Source organism: Ovis aries, chromosome 2, assembly GCF_016772045.2.
Source record: "Ovis aries strain OAR_USU_Benz2616 breed Rambouillet chromosome 2, ARS-UI_Ramb_v3.0, whole genome shotgun sequence".
NCBI lineage: Eukaryota > Metazoa > Chordata > Mammalia > Artiodactyla > Bovidae > Ovis > Ovis aries.
The window spans coordinates 38,853,849-38,873,053 of record NC_056055.1 but is presented as its reverse complement, the minus strand read 5'-3'; the positions used below and the strand labels follow the sequence as shown (position 1 = coordinate 38,873,053).

Genomic DNA, 19,205 nt, shown 5'->3' with positions numbered 1-19,205 from the left:
GATTTCTTTCATCAGTGTTTTATAGTTTTCCTAAGTATTTTTATGCAATGGTGGATTAGCTGTGAGTCTTTAGGTTTTCCATGTAGAGGATCATGTCATCTGCAAACAGTAGAGAAAGGTACCTACACTGTTGGTGGAATGCAAACTAGTACAGCCACTATGGAGAACGGTGTGGAGATTCCTTAAGAGACACATGAATGTTCATAGCACTGTTTATAATAGCCAGGACATGAAACAACCTAGATGTCCATCAGCAGATGAATGGATAAGAAAGCTGTGGTACATATACACAATGGAGTATTACTCAGCCGTTAAAAGAATTCATTTGAATCATTCTAACATGTATACTATCATGTGAATTGAATCGCCAGTCTATGTTTGGGAATGCACAAAATTGTATGCAGGTTTCTGGAAGAAGGGAAAATAGGGGTGATAAGCCTCCTCCCTTATATGGGCAAATGTGGGTGATGGAAATGGCTGTTTAAGAAATGAAGGCTTAAAAAATGTTTTTCAAAAGCTCAGATGATCTGGTAGTAGAATTAAAAATTCCAAAATACTGCAGAATTTAAAAAGCAAGTAAAATGGCCCTAGTTTTCAAGAGGCAGAAAACCAAGAGAAGGAAGCATAAAGCCAAAAAGACAAACCAGAAGACAAAATCAATCCAAATGTATCTGTTATAATCAATGGAAATTAGTTAAATTTTTACTAAGAGAATAACATCCAGATTAGACATGCAGACTCTGAAAAATCCATTTGATGCAAGATACACAATCTGATATATAAAAATATGGGCAAAGGTATGTTGACAATGCAAACAAAAATATGTTTGAGACTTCAATATTAATTTTTAAAAATGTACATATCAAGGAAAAATAAACAGGACAAAAGCCTCTCTTTAAATAAAGGTATTATTGAATTAATCTTTCTAGTATTAGGCATCTACATCAACATATTTAAAGCAAAACTTGTTAAAAATATAAGAAAGAATTGGAAGAATTATTCACAGTAGCAATAGGAAGGTTTATCACACCTCTCTTGACTGACAAAATAGAGATAAAGATAATAAATAACGGATAAAGAGCTCAAGAACACCACTGCTAACATTAAAATATATCTTAGCAACATTCAATCTATTAATGTGCTAATTATTGATCATATATCAAGTAATCAAAAAAGCTAATACATCTCATAAGCTAGAAATTATTGGGTTTACATTCTTTGACCACAATGCAGTAAATCTGAAATTGGTTTTTAAAAGTAGGGGATAAGAAAACTACTATATGACCCAACAATCCAACTACATTAGGGTACATGTATCATTATCAATTATAATTGACTGATAATGAAACATGTACCCTAATGTTCACTGCAGAACTATTTACAATAGCTAGGACATGGAAGCAACCTGGATGTCCACTGAGAGATGAATGGATAAAGAAATTGTGGTACATATACACAGTGGAATATTACTCAGCCATAAAAACGAACACATTTGAGTCAGTTCTAATGAGGGAGATGAAACTAAAGCCTATTATACACAGTGAATATATCAGAAAGAGAAAAACAAATGCATACTAACACATAGACATGGAATCTAGACAGATGGAACTGATGAACCTATTTGCGGAGCAGCATCTATTCTCTATGCAGAGATGGAGAACAGATCTGTGGACACAGTGGGGGCAGGAGAGGGTGGGACGAATTGAGAGAGTAGCACTGGGATATATACATTCCCATATGCAAAACAGATAACCAGTGGGAATTTGCTGTATGACACAAGGAGCTCAAACCCGGTGCTCTGTGATGACCTAGAGGGGTGGGATGGGGTGGGAGGTGGGAAGGATGTACAAGAGGGAGGGGACATATGTATACTTATGGCTGATTCATGTTGATGTATGGCAGAAACCAACATAATATTGTAAATTATTCTCCAATTAAAAATAAATAAACTTTAAAAGAAGAAAAAATAAACAATATCCTCCTTAGGTCTACTGTTCAAACAGTCTACAGATTTATATATTTTTATCTTCTAAATAGTTTCTACTCTTTTGAAACATATAACTCTAGATAATGTTTGTTTTAATGTTTTTTAAAAAACAGTGACAATAAATAATATAACAGTTTTGATCATCACAATCACATAAGTGAAATTTTGCGATAAAAATGACACAACAACAACCAAAGAAGCAGGGGACAAAAGCACCAATTACTGTTCAAATTAACAAGCAACAACAACAAAAATATAAGAAATCCTCTTCCGTTCATACAGGACTAAGGAGCTACAAACAGGAAAAAAAAAAAACCCACAACTGGATGAGAGCACTGCCTAGCAAAACATAAGGCAAGAAACTCAAGTTGCAGGGAAGAACATGAACAACTTTGGTCATTTTTAATCTTAGACAAGAAAAATTAAAATACGTGAACCAAACATTCTGCTCGTTAACATAAAAGAACAAAATATAACCAGAAAAACAAAGGAAATGTCTAGAGCTTAAATTAGTGCCCTGGAAAACAGAGAAAAATGATTAATAAATTCAGGATGTGGGTTCTCTGAAAAGAACTAGTGAAATGAACAATTTTTCAAGACACCTCAGTGAAGACAAAAAGTGAGAAAACATAAGTAGATGGCGTACAAAATGAGAAAGATTGAAAAGAAATGAAAAAATAACAGAATTTCATGTAGAATTCTGTGCTAAAATGTAGGACCTCAATAAGAAGGAAAATAGAAAAGAAAACAAAGATTATCAAATCTGACAATCAGAATAGACCACTATCCATGGAAGAAATAGAAAACAGTCTCCAAGAGCTGCTTCCATAAAAGGTGCTATAGCCAGATGTTTTATGGGCAAGTTCTTTCAGACCTTCAAGGAACACATAATTCTTATGCTATTTAAATTGTTACAGATAGTAGGAAAAAAAAGAAAAGTGTCGCAATTCATTTTATAAAGCTAACATAATCTTGAAACCAAAAAGGCAACAAAAACACCACTGTAAAAGAAAAAATATATTCATTTCACATAGAAATATAGATGGAAACCAGAAATAAAATATTTAGTAGAATGTAGCAACATAAAAAAGAATAATACCACTGATCAGCTAGAATTTAACCCAAGAATACATGATTGGTTATTATTAGGAAATAAAATTTATCAACTCAATGTCAATGAAAAATAGTATATTGATGCATATAAAAAAGGCAACATTTGATAAAATTAAAAATTCATTTGATAAAATTGTTCTATAAACTGTAGAAAGATAATTCCTTGATACGATGGATACTGATCTAACAACCAACAGTGTCATATCTAATGATGAAATACCAAAGCAGCATTCCCCAACTTCTTTGTAACAATCATTTTCAAGAACATGTTAGTAAGTGTGATTAAAAGGAAAGTGTAAACAATAGTAAAAAAATAATTTGGGAAGTGAATGGAGAAATGTTATGTTTTTTATTGAAGTACAGTTGACTTACATAGTCATATTTCTTAACAGGAGGTCTCAGTGTGATAAAGATGGTGCCTTTCAAATTGATCTATATATCCAAAAATTCAGAGAAGGCAATGGCACCCCACTTCAGTACTCTTACCTGGAAAGTCCCATGGACAGAGGAGCCTGGTAGGCTGCAGTCCATGGGGTCGCGAAGAGTTGGACATGACTGAGCGACTTCCCTTTCACTTTTCACTTTCATGCATTGGAGAAGGAAATGGCAACCCACTCCAGTGTTCTTGCCTAGAGAATCCCAGGGACTGGGGAGCCTGGTGGGCTGCCATCTCTGGGGTTGCACAAAGTTGGACATGACTGAAGTGATTTAGCAGCATCCAAAAATTATGAACAACATGTGACAGGATTTGTGTATGTATGTGTGAGAGCATGTGTGTGTACAGTGGTATTGGTGGAGTAGGAGATGTAACTTGACAAAATGAGCTCAGACTTTTCCTGGAAGAATGAACGTCCAAAGAGACAAAATAATGTTGAAAAATAATATTCATCTAGGTGCCTTCACCCCTAAAATATGAAAGTGTATTATGAAACCACAGAAACAAAAATAATGTAGCACTAATAGCAGAGAGACAGATAAATGCAACAGAAGTGGGAGTTCCAAAATAGATTCAAGATCCTTCCTAATGTAACAAAGGTAGTTTCCCAAAGAAGATGGGAAAGGATAGATTACTCAAAAAGTCTTTCATGAGTATCTAGCTAGGGACTTCCTTGGTGGTCCAGTGGTTAAGATTTCGCCTTTGAATGCAGGGGGTGTGGGTTCAATCTGGCCAGGGAGCAATGATCCTACATACCTCAGGGCCAAGAAACCAAAACATAGACAGAAGCAATATTGTAACAAATTCAATAAAGACTTTAAAAATGGTCCATGTAAAAATCTTTAAAAAAAAGAATATCTGTCTAGCCATTTCAACATAAATACAGTTAGACATCACCTATCAAAATACAAAACTAAATTCCAGGCAGATGATAAATGATGCTCTAAAAGAACTAGGAGAAAATAGAGGTTATCTGAGTTACATGGGGGAAGATCTCTCCAAGGGTCCCTTAGAAGGCACAATCCATGAAGACACATTAAAATACGAGACTACATAAAAATTTTAAAAGTCTATATATTTGTAAAGGGACAAAAAGGGTAAAATGCAAAAAAAAATCAATGAGAAGAATAGTTGCTAAATATGTATAAAGATTACAAAATTGTTAAATATCCCTCATCTTTATTCCCTTTTTAGCAAACCTATACCTCTCTGCCTGCATGGAGGAGGAGGAGTATGTGGTTCAAAGGAGGGTCCCTTTTAGCCAGAAAAAGGAAGGGAAAGCTTTCTGAATCTGCTCTCCACAGGTGGACAGTGGGGGGAAGTGGGGAAGGAGGAAGTGAAAAGAGAAAGCCTGGTGTTCCCGAACTGCCCTCTTGACAAACACTGCAGAGGTAGAAATGAAGGTCCTTTTCCCACTCTCCATCCTGGCAACTGGGAGATGACACAAGAGGACTATTACATCTGCTAAAGTGACAGCCCGTGTGGCTGGGTGCAGAAGAGTGTGGATTGGCACGAATGTTTGGTGTGGTGTGGAGTGGTGTGGTGTGGCGTGGTGAGGTAGGGTGAGGTGTGGTGTGAGTGGTGTGGACTTGGAGGAACCCATAGGGCTCTCCATGCCTTCAGACAATGATGAAACATCATCGAGAATTTAGCTCAAGAGCCTGTGAACAGTGATCTCGTGGGCTGTTACAGACAAAGTGACTCCTTGGCCAATGGCAATAGAACAAGCATTACCCCAGCCAGGAACCAAATGGAGGCAAAACAGATAAACCTATTGTGACTTAAGAGGGCTGCGTCATCAAGTGGGGCAACTGTCCATGGGTGAGTACCCTCAGACTCATCGGGGACAGCTGTGTGATGGCTAGGGACTGGCACCTGGGGCCAGCCACTAGACTAAAACATCCCCAGAGCCAGAAACTAAAAATCACCATGAGAGATCAACCTGCTGCTGCTGCTGCTGCTAAGTCGCTTCAGTCACGTGTGACTCTGTGTGACCCCATAAATGGCAGCCCACCAGGCTTCCCTGTCCCTGGGATTCTCCAGGCAAGAATGCTGGAGTGGGTTGCCATTGCCTTCTCTGGAGAGATCAACCTAGGACCTGATAATTTCCTATCACTCACTACCCCAATAACCATAACATGTGCCTCTGATTAACAATTTAGCAGGCAAACTTGCAATGCTGAGTTATCCAAGAGATGCAGAGTATATAAAGATTCTGCTTAAATGATTGGATTTGACTGAACTTACTGGGTTTAACTAAAAGTGTGTGTGTGTGTGTGTGTGTGTGTGTGTGTGTGTGTGTGTGTGTGTGTGTCCCCTGGGAGTTCATGAAAAAGATCACATCAGTTTTTGAAAAATAAAGAAGCTATATTTTCTCAGCATGTCTGAATACAGCATGAGAAAACTGGCAACCCAGGATATACAGTAATAAGTGATTAATATGGCCAATGTATACAATAAACTTACAAATGGAAAAGAAGTAAAACTCAGTGGCTTAACAAAAAAGTGGCCAAAGAGCACAGATGAGTGATTTCACAATACAAAATTGAAATAGAAATGACTGATACGGGGGGAGTGGATTTCAAATATAAAAATATGGGGGGGATTTCAATTAGTAAAGAAAAATGCAGTTTCAAGATGAAAAGTCACTATACACATGTCCAGATGGAAAACCAAGTTAAAGGACTAAAAGACAGTGAACCTGTCCAATGAGGAAAATGCCTTAGGAAAAATCCTCCCACGTGAACCTGAAACCACGAAATAAGAAAACACAGCAATACCTGGGTCACTAAGTGGTGTCTCTTTCAGAGTACTGACTTGCCTGTATGCAGCTGGTTTAAAAGAGTCAGTTATTGTTCAAAGCTTTGTTAGAACTCATCGTAGACGTCTTCTGAGCCTGAGGCACATTCTTTGGAATATGATGGTAAATCTCCAACGACAGATTCGTCTTGTGGAAAGAGCCACAATTAATTTAAAGCCAAGCCTGGTTAGACTATTTGTGATCAGGGAAAGCTTTTCTCATAAATCTGCTCTGGAGGCAATGACAAGAGGCATTTGAGAACTCTGTGGCAGCTCGTGGAAATAAATATTTTCAGCCTCGAGTGATAAGGATCCTATTTGGCAAGGTATCTCTCACCTGTCCTGGGTCAATGTCTCCCAACTGGTCTAGCCAGTCTTCTTTTTGTTAAGCCTCTGATAATTTAAAATATAAACTTGATCATGTCGTTCTTATTCCTGGTCATCTTCAAATAAAAACACAAACTCATAAAAATGACCCTAAAGGCTTATTCAGTTAGCTCCCTTTTTCTCCAGCTTCAGTCCAGTCTTATCAGAGTCTTTATCCATCTCATTCCCTCTAGTCTCCTTTTAACCAATGAACAGCTCCTTGGTCTACAGATCTCAGCCCCAAAGATCAAGGTCAAGAAGGTCAAGCTCTCCTTCCCAGCAAGCCTATTCTACCCTCTTGCCCAGGGTCACTCTTATCCACAGGCCATGTTTCCAAGGTACCACTCCATCCTCTTCCTTGTACACAGTTCTGGCATTTTTATGTGGTTATCTGATTCATGTCTATCTCCTCATGGAGATTAGAAGCCTGCAGGAAGGCAAACACCCAGGTTGTTTTTACATGGTTACATTTCATAAAGCCTGATATATGGGACATTCTCGGTAAGTAACTGGAAGATGAATGAGAAATGCTGCCTGATACAGTTGTGAGGAAAATGTACTGGAAGATGGTTGCAATAATACCCTTATCCCTTTGCGAATCTGCTCTCTCACCAGGAGGTGAGTCTGTTTTCCTCCCCTTGAAGGTATACTGGCCTTGGTGACTTGGTTTTCCTGCAGAACGAGGCAGAAGTGACCCTGGGCCAGGTCTGGGTCTTGTGCTTCAGAAGCCTGGCAGTTTCTGCCCCGATTCTCTTGGAGAGAAGTGCCACACTGCAGGAGAGCTGGCTTCAACTACTGGGGGAAGAGCGGCCACCAAGTCTAACATCCCGACAGCCCAATAAACTAGACCTTGACTCATAACTGCCCTACAATTGCAAGCCATAGCAGGATTGTTGCCTTAAGTTACCAAGTTTTGAGATGATTTGTGGTGTAGCAAGGGGCGTCCCCCATGGGTCAGCTGGTAAAGAACCTGCTTGCCGATGTAGGAGATGCAAGAGATGTGGGTTCAATCCCTGGGTCAAGAAGATCCCCTGGAGAAGGAAATGATAATCCTTGGAGAAGAAAATAGCAACTCACTCCAGTATTCTTGCCTGGGAAATCCCATGGACAGAGAAGCCTGGGGGCCACAGTCTACGAGGTCACAAAGAGTTGGACACGACTTCACACACACACCTACCTATGTGATGCAGCTAGAGTAACTGAAAAACTGGTCTCTTATCTTAAAGTCAAAGTGGTTCTTAGATTCTCTGCACACCATAATCTCTCAGAAGTCAGCCTTTTCCATAAGAATCAGGGGCCTGTTCTTTTGTACCTGCAGCAAAGAAATGCAATTTCTAACTGGCCTGGGCATCCACAAGCATCATTCTATGTCATTATGTGCACTCACCCCTTTTTCTTGCTACTTTTCACATATCACCATCTGAAACTTGCTATGTATTGAATTGTGCAGATTTTCAGCTCCACGAGGGCAAGGATTTGTCTTTATCTCCAGGGAGTCTCTAGCTACCTGGCACACAGGAGATGCTCAATGAAATTTTGCTGAATGAATAAATGACTATGCCTCACTGCTTCCACCTGGTAATCATCTTGCCTGCATTGCCTTCTCCTGGACACTGCATCTTAAAACATTCTCCCTCCTTACCATGTGCCGTCTTTTTAAAAAACATCTATAAACTTTTTAAAAAATTATTTTATAATTGGCCATACCATGTGGCATGTGAGATCTTAGTTCCCCGACCAAGGATCAAACCCACAGACTCTACAGTGGAAGCATGGCATCTTAACCAGTGGACTGCCAGGGAAGTTGCTGTGCTGTCTTTTTTTATTTTAAAATAATTCTCAAATAGTAATGTCCATCTGAACCACAGCTCAGCCCAGTGCTCTCTCCTTTCATTCAGAGATGATGGCAATGGCTCGGTACAATAATAATACTTATTTTGAATGTAAATCAGATGTGTCCAGAGTTCTGATGCATATAACCAAGTGTTCAGTAAATGCTTCCCCCTCCCCAAACCCCTTCTTTCTAATGCTTTCTTTTGCCCAGACCTCCAAAGGCATCCACTCTTCATGGCAACATCCCACATCAACATATGTCAGTAATGATCTGTGAAACGTATGAATTCAGATAAGATTAACATTTATTGCCATTTGCTCTGTGCTAGGTGCTATACTAGGCAGCTGACCCATATAACATCCCATATTTTATGAATAAAGAAAGCCTAGGTTGAAATCTCAGGTCAATACTTTCTTCATCCAGCACACTGCCTTTGGTACCACTCGGCTCTAGACAAAAGAATGTAATAGGCAAAGATGAAACACACACTCCAGGTCCCAAGGTTCCTTGAGGCACAGTTTATACCCTTCCTTCTTTCATATGTTGAAGGCTGCTGCTGCTGCTAAGTCACTTCAGTTGCGTCCGACTCTGCGACCCCATAGACGGCAGCCCATCAGGCTCCTCCGTCCCTGGGATTCTCCAGGCAAGAACACTGGAGTGGGTTGCCATTTTCCTTCTCCAATGCATGAAAGTGAAAAGTGAACGTTAAGTCGCTCAGTCATGTCCAACTCTTTGCGACCCCATGGACTGCAGTCTACCAGGCTCCTCCATCCATGGGATTTTCCAGGTAAGAGTACTGGAGTGGGGTGCCATTGCCTTCTCCAATGTTGAAATCTAACAGCTTCAAATTCTCTTTATTTAGCTTCTTGATCAAAACTTGTTTTCTAAGAACATTCACTCTAGGACTTCCCTGGTGGTTCAGTGGTTAGGAATCCACCTGTCAATGCAGGGGACATGGGTTCAATCCCTGGTCCAGGAAGATCCCACACGCCTTGGAGCAACTGAGCTCTTGCTCAAGACCTGATGAGCTGCAACTACTGAAGACCGTATGCCCTAGAGCCCGTGCTCCACAACAAAGAGAAGCGAATGCAAAGGGAAGCCCGCTTACTGGAACTAGAGAAAGCCCCTGCACAGCAGAAAGGACCAAGCACAACCAAAAATAATAAAAACAAATAAGCAAAAATAAAATTTTAAAAATTCACTCTAAGGTATAAATGACTGATCATTACGTCAAGTGTGATCTCCCTCCCCTAAAGGGGTTCTCGGTTTCAGGAAAATATTTAGGATATGGGAAGAAGACAAGGCTAGCAAGACTTAGACTTGAAGGCAGAAAAGTCAGATTTCTACCTGTAATCAGGCTATTCAGCCCACCAACCAACCCAACCCTGGTGGGGAAGAACTGGGGAGAGAGTGAAGTGTGGAGTCCATGGGGAGACAGAGCCTTCTCACAAATCCAGAGGGGCCTTCACAATGAGATGGGAGGTCCCCCCTCACCTGATTATCCTGGTCTGGTTCCTGCACAGGTGGGTGCTTCATCCCTCAGCTTTGCACAGTACACCCATCCCTGCTCTGGTTTCAGTTTCCAAGCCCTCTGTCCTCTGGCAGCTGAGGGCAAACCCATAAGCTCTCTTCCCAAGAGACTACTTGTCCTACTTAAGAGCTCATGTCCCTTGGGTATAATAACATAATGGCATATTTATTCTTCTCTCCACATTTTGCATGAAAAATGTACTTAAGATAGTTACTAAAAACAAACAACGTCTCACTGATGGCTCATGAGATGTAGTGCAGTCTTCAAGCCTCTGCTTAGTTAACTGCAATACGTCTAGATGCTTCTGTAGTGATTTCCAGACATTGTTCTCTATTCTATTCCTTAGCATTTGTAATATCACTTTGAGGACCAATCTCATAGATTTGTGACCATTGTTTTCAATTTGTCTCCTTAACTAGACTGTGAGACCCTTGAGGGCAGAGTCTGTGCTTTGGCCAACTTTTTGTTCCAACACAGTGCCTGGCACCTATTCTACAGCCAATCACTCTGGGAAGAAACAAGCCTTGTCTTCTTCGCATATCCTAAATATTTTCCTGAAACCAAGAACCCCTTCAGGGGAGGGAGATCACACTTGACGTAATAATCAGTCATTTATACCTTAGAGTGAATTTTTTAAAATTTATTTTTGCATATTTATTTTCATTATTTTTGGTTGTGCTTGGTCTTTTCTGCTGTGCAGGGGCTTTCTCTAGTTCCAGTAAGCGGGCTTCCCTTTGCATTGGCTTCTTTTGTTGTGGAGCATGGGTTCTAGTTTGGTGTCAAAAAGAAACTGTGGATCATAGATTTGGTAGGTTTGGTGATCTTGTGCCCATTTTCACTTCAATGTTACCAGCTTCCCAAGACAGCAGATCCACAAGAGAAGCTCTAAGACCAGAGTCTCCTTTTCCCTAGAGGGACTCAAGAGCCAGTCTATTATGCTCCTCTTCTTGGATAGCTAAGCCACCACTGGAAGTCTCAAACTCCCAGTCACCCATCCTTATCTGAGCTGTTCCCACCATCTGGCTCTGTATGGCCCCTAATCCAATCTAGGAGCCTCAGGAGACGTGGTTCAACTCCTGGGTCGAAAAGATCCCCTGAAAGAGGAAATGTCAACTCACTCCAGTATTCTTTCCTGGATAATCCCATGGGCAGAGGATCCTAATGGGCCACAGTCTGCGGGGTCACAAAGAGTCAGCCACGACTGAGTGAGCACACAAACAGCACAATCTGATCTAGCCTATGTTCCTTCACAGTCTCCCCTTCGTTACTTTAGCCCCTAGATATAATCAGTCATCAGCAACATGCCCTATCATCCCCAGCCTCTTAGCTGTGAAAGACTAGCATTCAGCCTTCTTGATTGGTCTTCCTTTAAATATATGAACTTAAGTCTCAAACATGTCCTCAGGACCTTCTGGTAACTCTAGAAAATTTCCATCATCTATTTACTCTCTCACCTCAAAGACTGATCGTTCACATTTTCTTTCACTCCTCAAACTACCATCACTTCCTATTCCTTCCTCACTTTTAGTTGATGATCTTAATTATATTTTTCTTTCCAACTCAATTTATTAAAAATAGGGAATAGAGATGCCATAGGACATTTTCATAAACACTTAGATATTTGGTTCATTTCTTTTTAACGATGAGCAGAATTATATAGAAGGGAACCCAAAGAAAGAGAAATTAAGCTGATGTGTACTTTCATCTGACTACAATTTACTCCTGATGTATAAAGCCAGGCTGAAGCCACCAGCATTATCTACATCTAGGATTTAACTCTCACAATGATGCTTTTGGCTTGGTAGGAACATTTGCTTTTTAAAAATGAATGTTTTCTATTCTCTTAGTCATTCTGAAATTAAAATCAGCTTAGTTTTAAAAATACATAAATTTCATCAAATTTTGAGATGACCATTAGTCTTATTTCATGGAGAACATGCATGTATTTGGAAGTGATCTTGACCTTTCCCCTCCTTACCTACTGCCTCTGTGCTCACACACTCTGGCTTCCCCATCATTTTCAAACCCTCTTGTGTCCTCCCTTGCCTGTACCATCAGGATCTCTCTAGGCCATAATTTCCATCAGAAAATAAACATGATATCCTATCTCCACCTTTGAAAATTTTCCCTAGATCCTTGTAGCTACACTGCCTTTCCCTGTCCCACAGTCTAGTAAAACCCTTCCACATCACCTTTCATTCTCTCAAAAAAGTGCACAATCAGGCTTTCGTCTCCATCACTCCACTGAAACTACTGTCCTCAGAGAAAGTGTTAGTTGCTCAGTTGTGTCCAACTCTTTGCGACCCAATGGACTGTAACCCGCCAGGCTCCTCTGTCCATGGGATTCTCACCAGGCAAGAATACTGGAGTGGGTTGCCATTTCCTTCAGGACTTCCTCATATCACCAAAGACCTCTACAAGGCCAAGCCCAGTGTGGATTCCCAGTCCTCTGACTTGGTCTAGCAACTGCATGTGACTCCTGCCTTCATGAAACATCTCCATTCAGTTTCCGGGACATCACCTTCTTCTACCTCCCTGGCCACTTCTTCTCAGTTTCTTTTGCTGATCATTTCTCTTCCTTTTCCTGACCCTCAAATATCAGGGTCCAAGGCTCAGTCTTCATCTCTCTTTTCTCTCCACACTTTCTCACTTGCATATCCTTCCATTTCTGTGGAAATATGTTGATGTGTCCCAAGGTTATATCATAAGCTTGGCTAAACATAAACAGCTTCCCCTCTTAGCTCCAAATACATGCATGTAACTGCCTACTTGACATACCTACTTGTGCATCTAATAGACACTTCTCAGCATGGACTGTATAAAATAAGCACTTGTGCTTCACATTCCTGCCAGCCCCTTACCACTCCATGATTCTTTAGTTTCTCCAATCTCAGGAAATACTACTATTTACCCAGTTGTTAGGGCCTAAAACCCAAAAGTTATCTCTACTCCTCTCTTTTTTTCATATGCTGTGTCCAAATTTAATGTTGGCTTAAAGCTAAACATTCAGAAAACTAAGATCATGGCATCTGGTCCCGTCACCTCATGGGAAAGACATGGGGAAACACTGGAAACAGTGGCTGACTCTATTTTTTTTAGCTCCAAAATCACTGCAGATGGTGATTGCAGCCATGAAATTAAAAGACACTTACTCCTTGGAAAGAAAGTTATGACCAACCTAGACAACATATTAAAAGCAGAGACATTACTTTGTCAACAAAGGTCCATCTAGTCAAGACTATGGTTTTCCAGTGGTCATGTATGGATGTGAGAGTTGGACTGTAAAGAAAGCTGAGTGCTGAAGAATTGATGCTTTTGAACAGTGGTGTGGAGAAGACTCTTGAGAGTGCCTTGGACTGCAAGGAGATCCAACCAGTCCATCCTAAAGGAGATCAGTCCTGGGTGTTCAGTGGAAGGACTGATGTTGAAGCTGAAACTCCAATACTTTGGCCATCTGATGCGAAGAGCTGATTCATTTGAAAAGACCCGGATGCTGGGAAACATTGAGGGCAGGAGGAGAAGGGGATGACAGAGGATGAGATGGTTGAATGGCATCACTGACTCAATGGACATGAGTTTCGGGGTTGGTGATGGACAGGGAGGCCTGGCGTGCTGCAGTTCATGGGGTTAAAAAGAGTCGGACATGACTGACCAACTGAACTGAACTGGGATCACTTTGAACCATGCCCACCTGTTTTACCTGAGTACAGGGCTTCCCCACTTTTCCCTTCTTGATGTCTCCAGCAGTCACCTAAGTGGTCTCCCTGTTTCAACTCTTATCTGGGAAACAGTCTTCACTCCTCCCAGCAGCCAGAACCATCCTTTAAAAATACAAGACCAGCCACTCACGTGATAAAGCCTCTCTGATTGGATGACTTCCCATCACAATTAGAATAATATGCAAATTCGACTTTGGCCTAAAAGACAGGTCAGGTTCCTTGCCAGCTCTGCACTGGCTATTGCCTCTGCCCAGAAAACTCTTCCTCCTAGAATTTGCAAATCTTGCTCCTCACTTCAGTCAGGTCTCTGCTCAAATATCACCTCTTCAGAGAGGACTTTCCATGCCACTCACCACATTGTCATCCCAGTCTCTATCTTATTATCCTGTTTACTTTTAAAATAGTGCTTGTTAATCCTTGACTTTTAAAGGTATATTTATTTGTTTTTGTCTATTTCCCCCCAAAGATTGCAAACATCTCAGTGCAAGGACTTTTCTGTCTTGTTCACCCTAAGTGTATAGAACAAGTGTTTAATAAATACAATAATTGACAGGTGAACAGATGCATAGGTAAATGTGCAAACTTCAAGAGGAAGGGATGGGATGTAGATGATAGGTAAGGAGGCAGTGGCTCAGGTAAAGAAGGTTGTATAAATACAATCAAAGCTGTGATGTCGTTCTAGAAGCAGAGAATGCAATAATGATGAAAGGCCAGGGAATGAATTTGGAAGGGCCTCTCAAGCAGCCGTGTTGGGTAGAAATTTCTGCAGTGATCGAAATACTCTATATCTCTGCTGTACAAGGCAGTAGCCGCTGGCCACATGTGGCTGCTGAACACTTGAAATGGTCCAGTGGGACTAAGCAACTGAATACTAATTTTCTTTAATTTTAACTTACATTCAATAGACACATGGGGCTAGTGGTTATGATAGTAGACAGCAAAGCTTTAGAACTTGAAGAATTCCTTCCCCTGACTTGTGATTTTGGAATAATTACATATACCTCACTTAGCTATTGAGAGGACTAATGATATCAAATTGTTAATGTCTGAAACATAGTTAGCCCTCAAAAAATAATAGCTGCAATGACCACTCGGTGTTGCCAATAATAGGACTTTCAGTACATGCCATGTAAATTGACCCTAAAGTACAGACGTCTATGACTTTTTATTGTAATTTTTTGTGTGCTTGAGCTAATGGATAACCAATGTGTGTGGGTCTACATCTGAGCTCACAAACTAAAAATAGTAAACAACCATTCTAGGTTGTCAGGAAGGCCTTCCGGAGGTAAATGATGAATCCAAGTGCATCAGCTTGCTGACACTTATAATGAACTAATTAGTTTTGACAACAGCTCATTCAGCATTTGTGAAAACTGGATCTGTAACATTACTGTTTGGTTTAATACTTAGCATTAAAATAAAGGGGAATGTATTTACTTATTGGAAACAGTATATTGAATTCTTTAAAGGTTAAACTGTTTTGGAGATATATTTTTTCTTGCCAGTAGCTCGTTATAGTTTCTTCCACACAGAATCCAGAAAACAACATGAACACAGATATAGAACACAAGCAGACCATTTTCACTAACCCTTAGGAATAATCTAATCTAATAATCAAATTGCACAAGTTTGTTCAGGATAAGCATCGTGCTTATTTTTAGGCCAAGAGAATTTGCAGTCCACAGCAGCAGAGATGAAAGTGACATTCCATTGCCCCTGCCTAGTGCCTGGTGGAGGAGACTCAGAGACTTGAAATCCAAGGATGGATGTTTTTAGGTTAAACACAGGCTTAAAAGCATTAGCAGAAGTTAATGTTCTTATTAAGAAGACCAATTAATCTGCATCGGTGGGAAACCACTTTGCAGTAGTCGAGAAAAAGTGCCCTAGGACTGAATATACGTGAGACTGGAGCAGAAAGGGAATGAAATTTTACTTTTCTACAGGGAAGTCTTTCCTAACTGCCCTCCTAGCTTTGCCGTTTGAAATGCAGATCCTTTCTCATCCACCCGTGCCTGTGAGTCTAGGATAGCAGAAGGGGAAGAGCTGATGTTAAGACTTACCAATGGGCATCACTAAGAAAAAAGGCAGCCAGCAGAGGACGAAGCAGCCGACCACGATGCCCAGCGTTTTGGCCGCTTTCTTCTCGCGCGAAAATTTGAGCAGTCTCACGGAGAAGTGCGTCTTGTTCTTGGCGCTGGTCACCCCGCTGCCTCCTACCGGGGCGTTTTTGCGATGGATGCGGAGCGTCACCTGCTCCGAGTCTGACTTGTCGGTCTTGAGGCCCGACTTGAGGCCCCGGCTCTCCCTCTTGGCCACCACGTAGACCCGGCAGTACATGACCAGGATGATGGTCAGCGGCACGTAGAAGGACCCCAGGGCCGAGAAGAGCACATAGCCCGGCTCCTCGTTGATCTGGCAGATGGTCTCGTCCTCCGGGGCCGGCTGCCTCCAGCCGAAGAGGGGCCCGATGGAGATGACCAAAGAGAGCGCCCAGACGCAGAGCAGGGCCATGAGGCCCCTCTTCTGGGTGACGATGGTGGGGTAGCGCAGAGGATAGCTCACGCCGATGTAGCGGTCGATGGAGATGATACAGAGTCCCATGATGGAGGCCGTGCAGCACAGGACGTCCACCGCCGCCCAGACGTTGCAGAAGACCCTGCCGAAGGCCCAGTAGCCCAGGATCTCGAAGATAGCGGAGAAGGGCAGCACCGTGGAAGTGAGGAGGAGGTCGGCCACCGCCAGGTTGACGATGTAGTAGTGTGTGACCGAGTGCAGGTGCCGGTGGCAGGCCACGGAAAGGATCACGAGGATGTTCCCCAGCACCCCGAAAAGGATGAGGCCCCCCAAGATCACCCCGAGCAGAATGGCCTTGGAAATGTTCACCGGTGGCGGCGGGTGGGTGCAGTTGGAGCTGTCGGAGGCATTTCCGGAGAGAAACACCATGGTCCCAGCCCCCCGGGGCCGGGGCGGCAAAGTCCGGCTCTTGAGGGCCACCCCTCGGCGGGAACGGAGGAGGGGAGCGAGGGAGCGGGGAGTCAAAAGCTCTCGGCTCCCAGGAGCCTCGTCTGCTGGGGTTGTCTGGGGGTAAGAGAGAACGTGCAGGGAGGAAGCAACTCCGGCCAGCCCGGGAAACCCTCAGTAGGCCACGCAAAGGGGTAGGGCTTTAAAGGCGACATGGCCAGGGGCGCGCGGAGCTGCCAGCCGACCCTCTCCACCCGTAGCGCTGGCCCGGGGCCCCGGCTCCCTCCCTATCCGAGCCTTAGCACGGAACTCAGGGAGACGCGATGCAAAACGCAATCCCAGAATTATGGGAGTCCCCTTTCCTGCACTGTCCGCTCCGTCCGAGTGAGAAGTTTGAGCATTCTGCACATAATTGGAATTCAAAACTTCAGTCTCCCCCCAACAAACCACAAGCAAGTACTGGTCTGCCGTCGACTCTCAAAGGCGGGGACCGTTGGCATCTGGGCGCTTCTCCCCACCCGCAGTTACACTCGGTGTGGCTGCATTCATGACAGATCGCGCAGGCCAAGGGGAAACGCGGCTGTGAAATGTTCACCAAGAGCGAGATGGCTGCGGAGAGTAGTTTGCCAGCGTTGTCCTGAAAGAGCGCAAAGAAATGCAGAGTGTAAGCCAGCCGCCTCGGGGAGCGAGGCCGTGCTAGACGCGGGGTCTGACCCGGCCGGGAGCCCCGCCGACTCAGATCCCAAAGCGACCCGTCCTGCCGCAGCCCAGCGCGCGGGAGGGGACCGCGAGCCGTGCCCAGCCGCTGGGCACCTGCCCTGGCGCGCTCCTCCTCGCGGCCTCTGGCGGTGTTCAAGGACTGAGGCAAACACACCCCAAGCTCCAGCACGGCCGGCGTGAAATTAAAATCTGAAAATAAATTAATTTAAGTCTAGCTTGAAATTAAAATCTAGCCCGAGTGGCGCGATTTGAGGCTGAAGGGTATGCCGCACCGAGCCAAGCTGATGGAAACCCGGAGGATCTACCCGGTGGCCACTTGGACAGGTTGCTTCGCAGTCACCTGGAGGGGGCGGCCTGGGAGAGGGAGTCGCCGAGACCCGGGGACCGCAGAGGCAGTGCCACGCGCAAGCTCACGCCAGAGGAATTCACACTTGAACGTGCGGAGCGCGCCGGTCTGTCGACCAGCCAAGCCGGCCTGAAAGCCGGGTCCAGAGCAAAGCCCTCGGGACACAACGAGGGCTGAACCCGACTCTAGGAAAGGTCCGAGAGTCCTTTCCGAGCCACAGGCTCAGGGGTCCCGGAGGACTCGAGCCTCTAGCCACGCCCAGAAGGGCCCTGAGGGTTCCGGGGAGGAGTGGGAGCAGGGAGCATCGCTAAGCCTAAGGGGCTTTGCTGGCGGCAGTCACTGCGGATTTTGTAGGCGTAAAAATCAAGTCCGCGAGCCGGCGGCCAGGGGCGCCTCGTGTTTATTTTCCGAGTCGGGGGTCACCGTCTGCGTAAGAAAGGTAGATTTCCATAGCTGCGAGCAGACCACAGGGACTCCGGTGGGAATGCGGGGGAATGGGGACCCACCTTGCGGCTGGGCCCCGAGGCGGGATTCCCTCAGCAAAGGCTTCCGTGAAAATCCCAAGTTCTAGAGCTCACAGGTGATAACAGAACGCAAGCAACTGCAGAAACCCGTTTCCCCTTACCCGCGGAGCGATAAATACGCTGTTAAAAACACACTTGTTAACTAGGAGATAAGTTCCCAGAATACAAGAGGGAAACGCGGTGGGGTGGGGAAGGGGGTGAAAGACGGAGCAGGAGCTTAGGGAAAGTGGGAGTAGGGTCTCGCCTGAAGGCCCCGGGAGGTTTGCCCTCACCCGCCCGGCCCTGCAGCGCACTCACCTGGAGCGCGGATGCAGAGCCACTGGTGCGCGCGCGCCGAGAGAAGTGGAGCGGCCGGCGGTCCCCCGAGCAACTCCGCTGCCTTCTCCCTGCGGGGAGAGGGGACCGTCTCTCCCACCAAACAGTTCCCGGTCGTTTTGCACCCTCTGACTCACCCCTTTACCAGAGACGTCTTTAAGATCCTGGCTCACAGACGCTTTACCTGGAGATTTTAACAATAAAGAAAAGAGAAAAAGAAAAAAAAAAAAAAAACACAGTCAAGCAGTAACTCCACCTTCGCCCTTTTAATATTCAGCTCTCCTACATCAGCAAAGACTGGCAAGGAACTTTGCGGCTCTCGCTGACGTAACACAGTCAGTAGCCCCGGCTAGTACCGTAATCTCCTGCTGTTACCGTATTACTCGGCGGTAATAGGCCCTACGCGCCCACTAGATTTTTTGTTTTGTTTTTTAATTTTTGGCTTTTGCCTTTTACCTTGAGTGAATTAGGTTCTCGCTTTACTTTAAGAAAGTGTGTGAGAGGAGAGGAGGAAGCGGGGAGAAGGAATTTTTTTATTTGTAGTAAATAACTTC

At 43.8% G+C, this 19,205-nt stretch overlaps 1 protein-coding gene across 2 annotated transcripts in view; it reads right to left on the bottom strand.

Annotated features, from left to right (window-relative positions):
• The window catches only part of ADRA1A (adrenoceptor alpha 1A), a 128,069-nt gene extending 109,116 nt beyond the window's left edge, over window positions 1-18,953 (bottom strand). For both annotated transcript variants that reach the window (XM_042243117.2, XM_042243118.2), the window contains exons 1-2: window positions 18,634-18,953; window positions 15,846-17,383 (exon numbers count right to left, since the gene is read on the bottom strand). In XM_042243117.2, coding sequence (XP_042099051.1) covers window positions 15,846-16,728 — 883 coding nt within the window. In that variant the 5' untranslated portion in view covers window positions 16,729-17,383; window positions 18,634-18,953. The remainder of the gene's footprint in view (window positions 1-15,845; window positions 17,384-18,633) is intronic.
• Window positions 18,954-19,205: the final 252 nt, after the last annotated feature.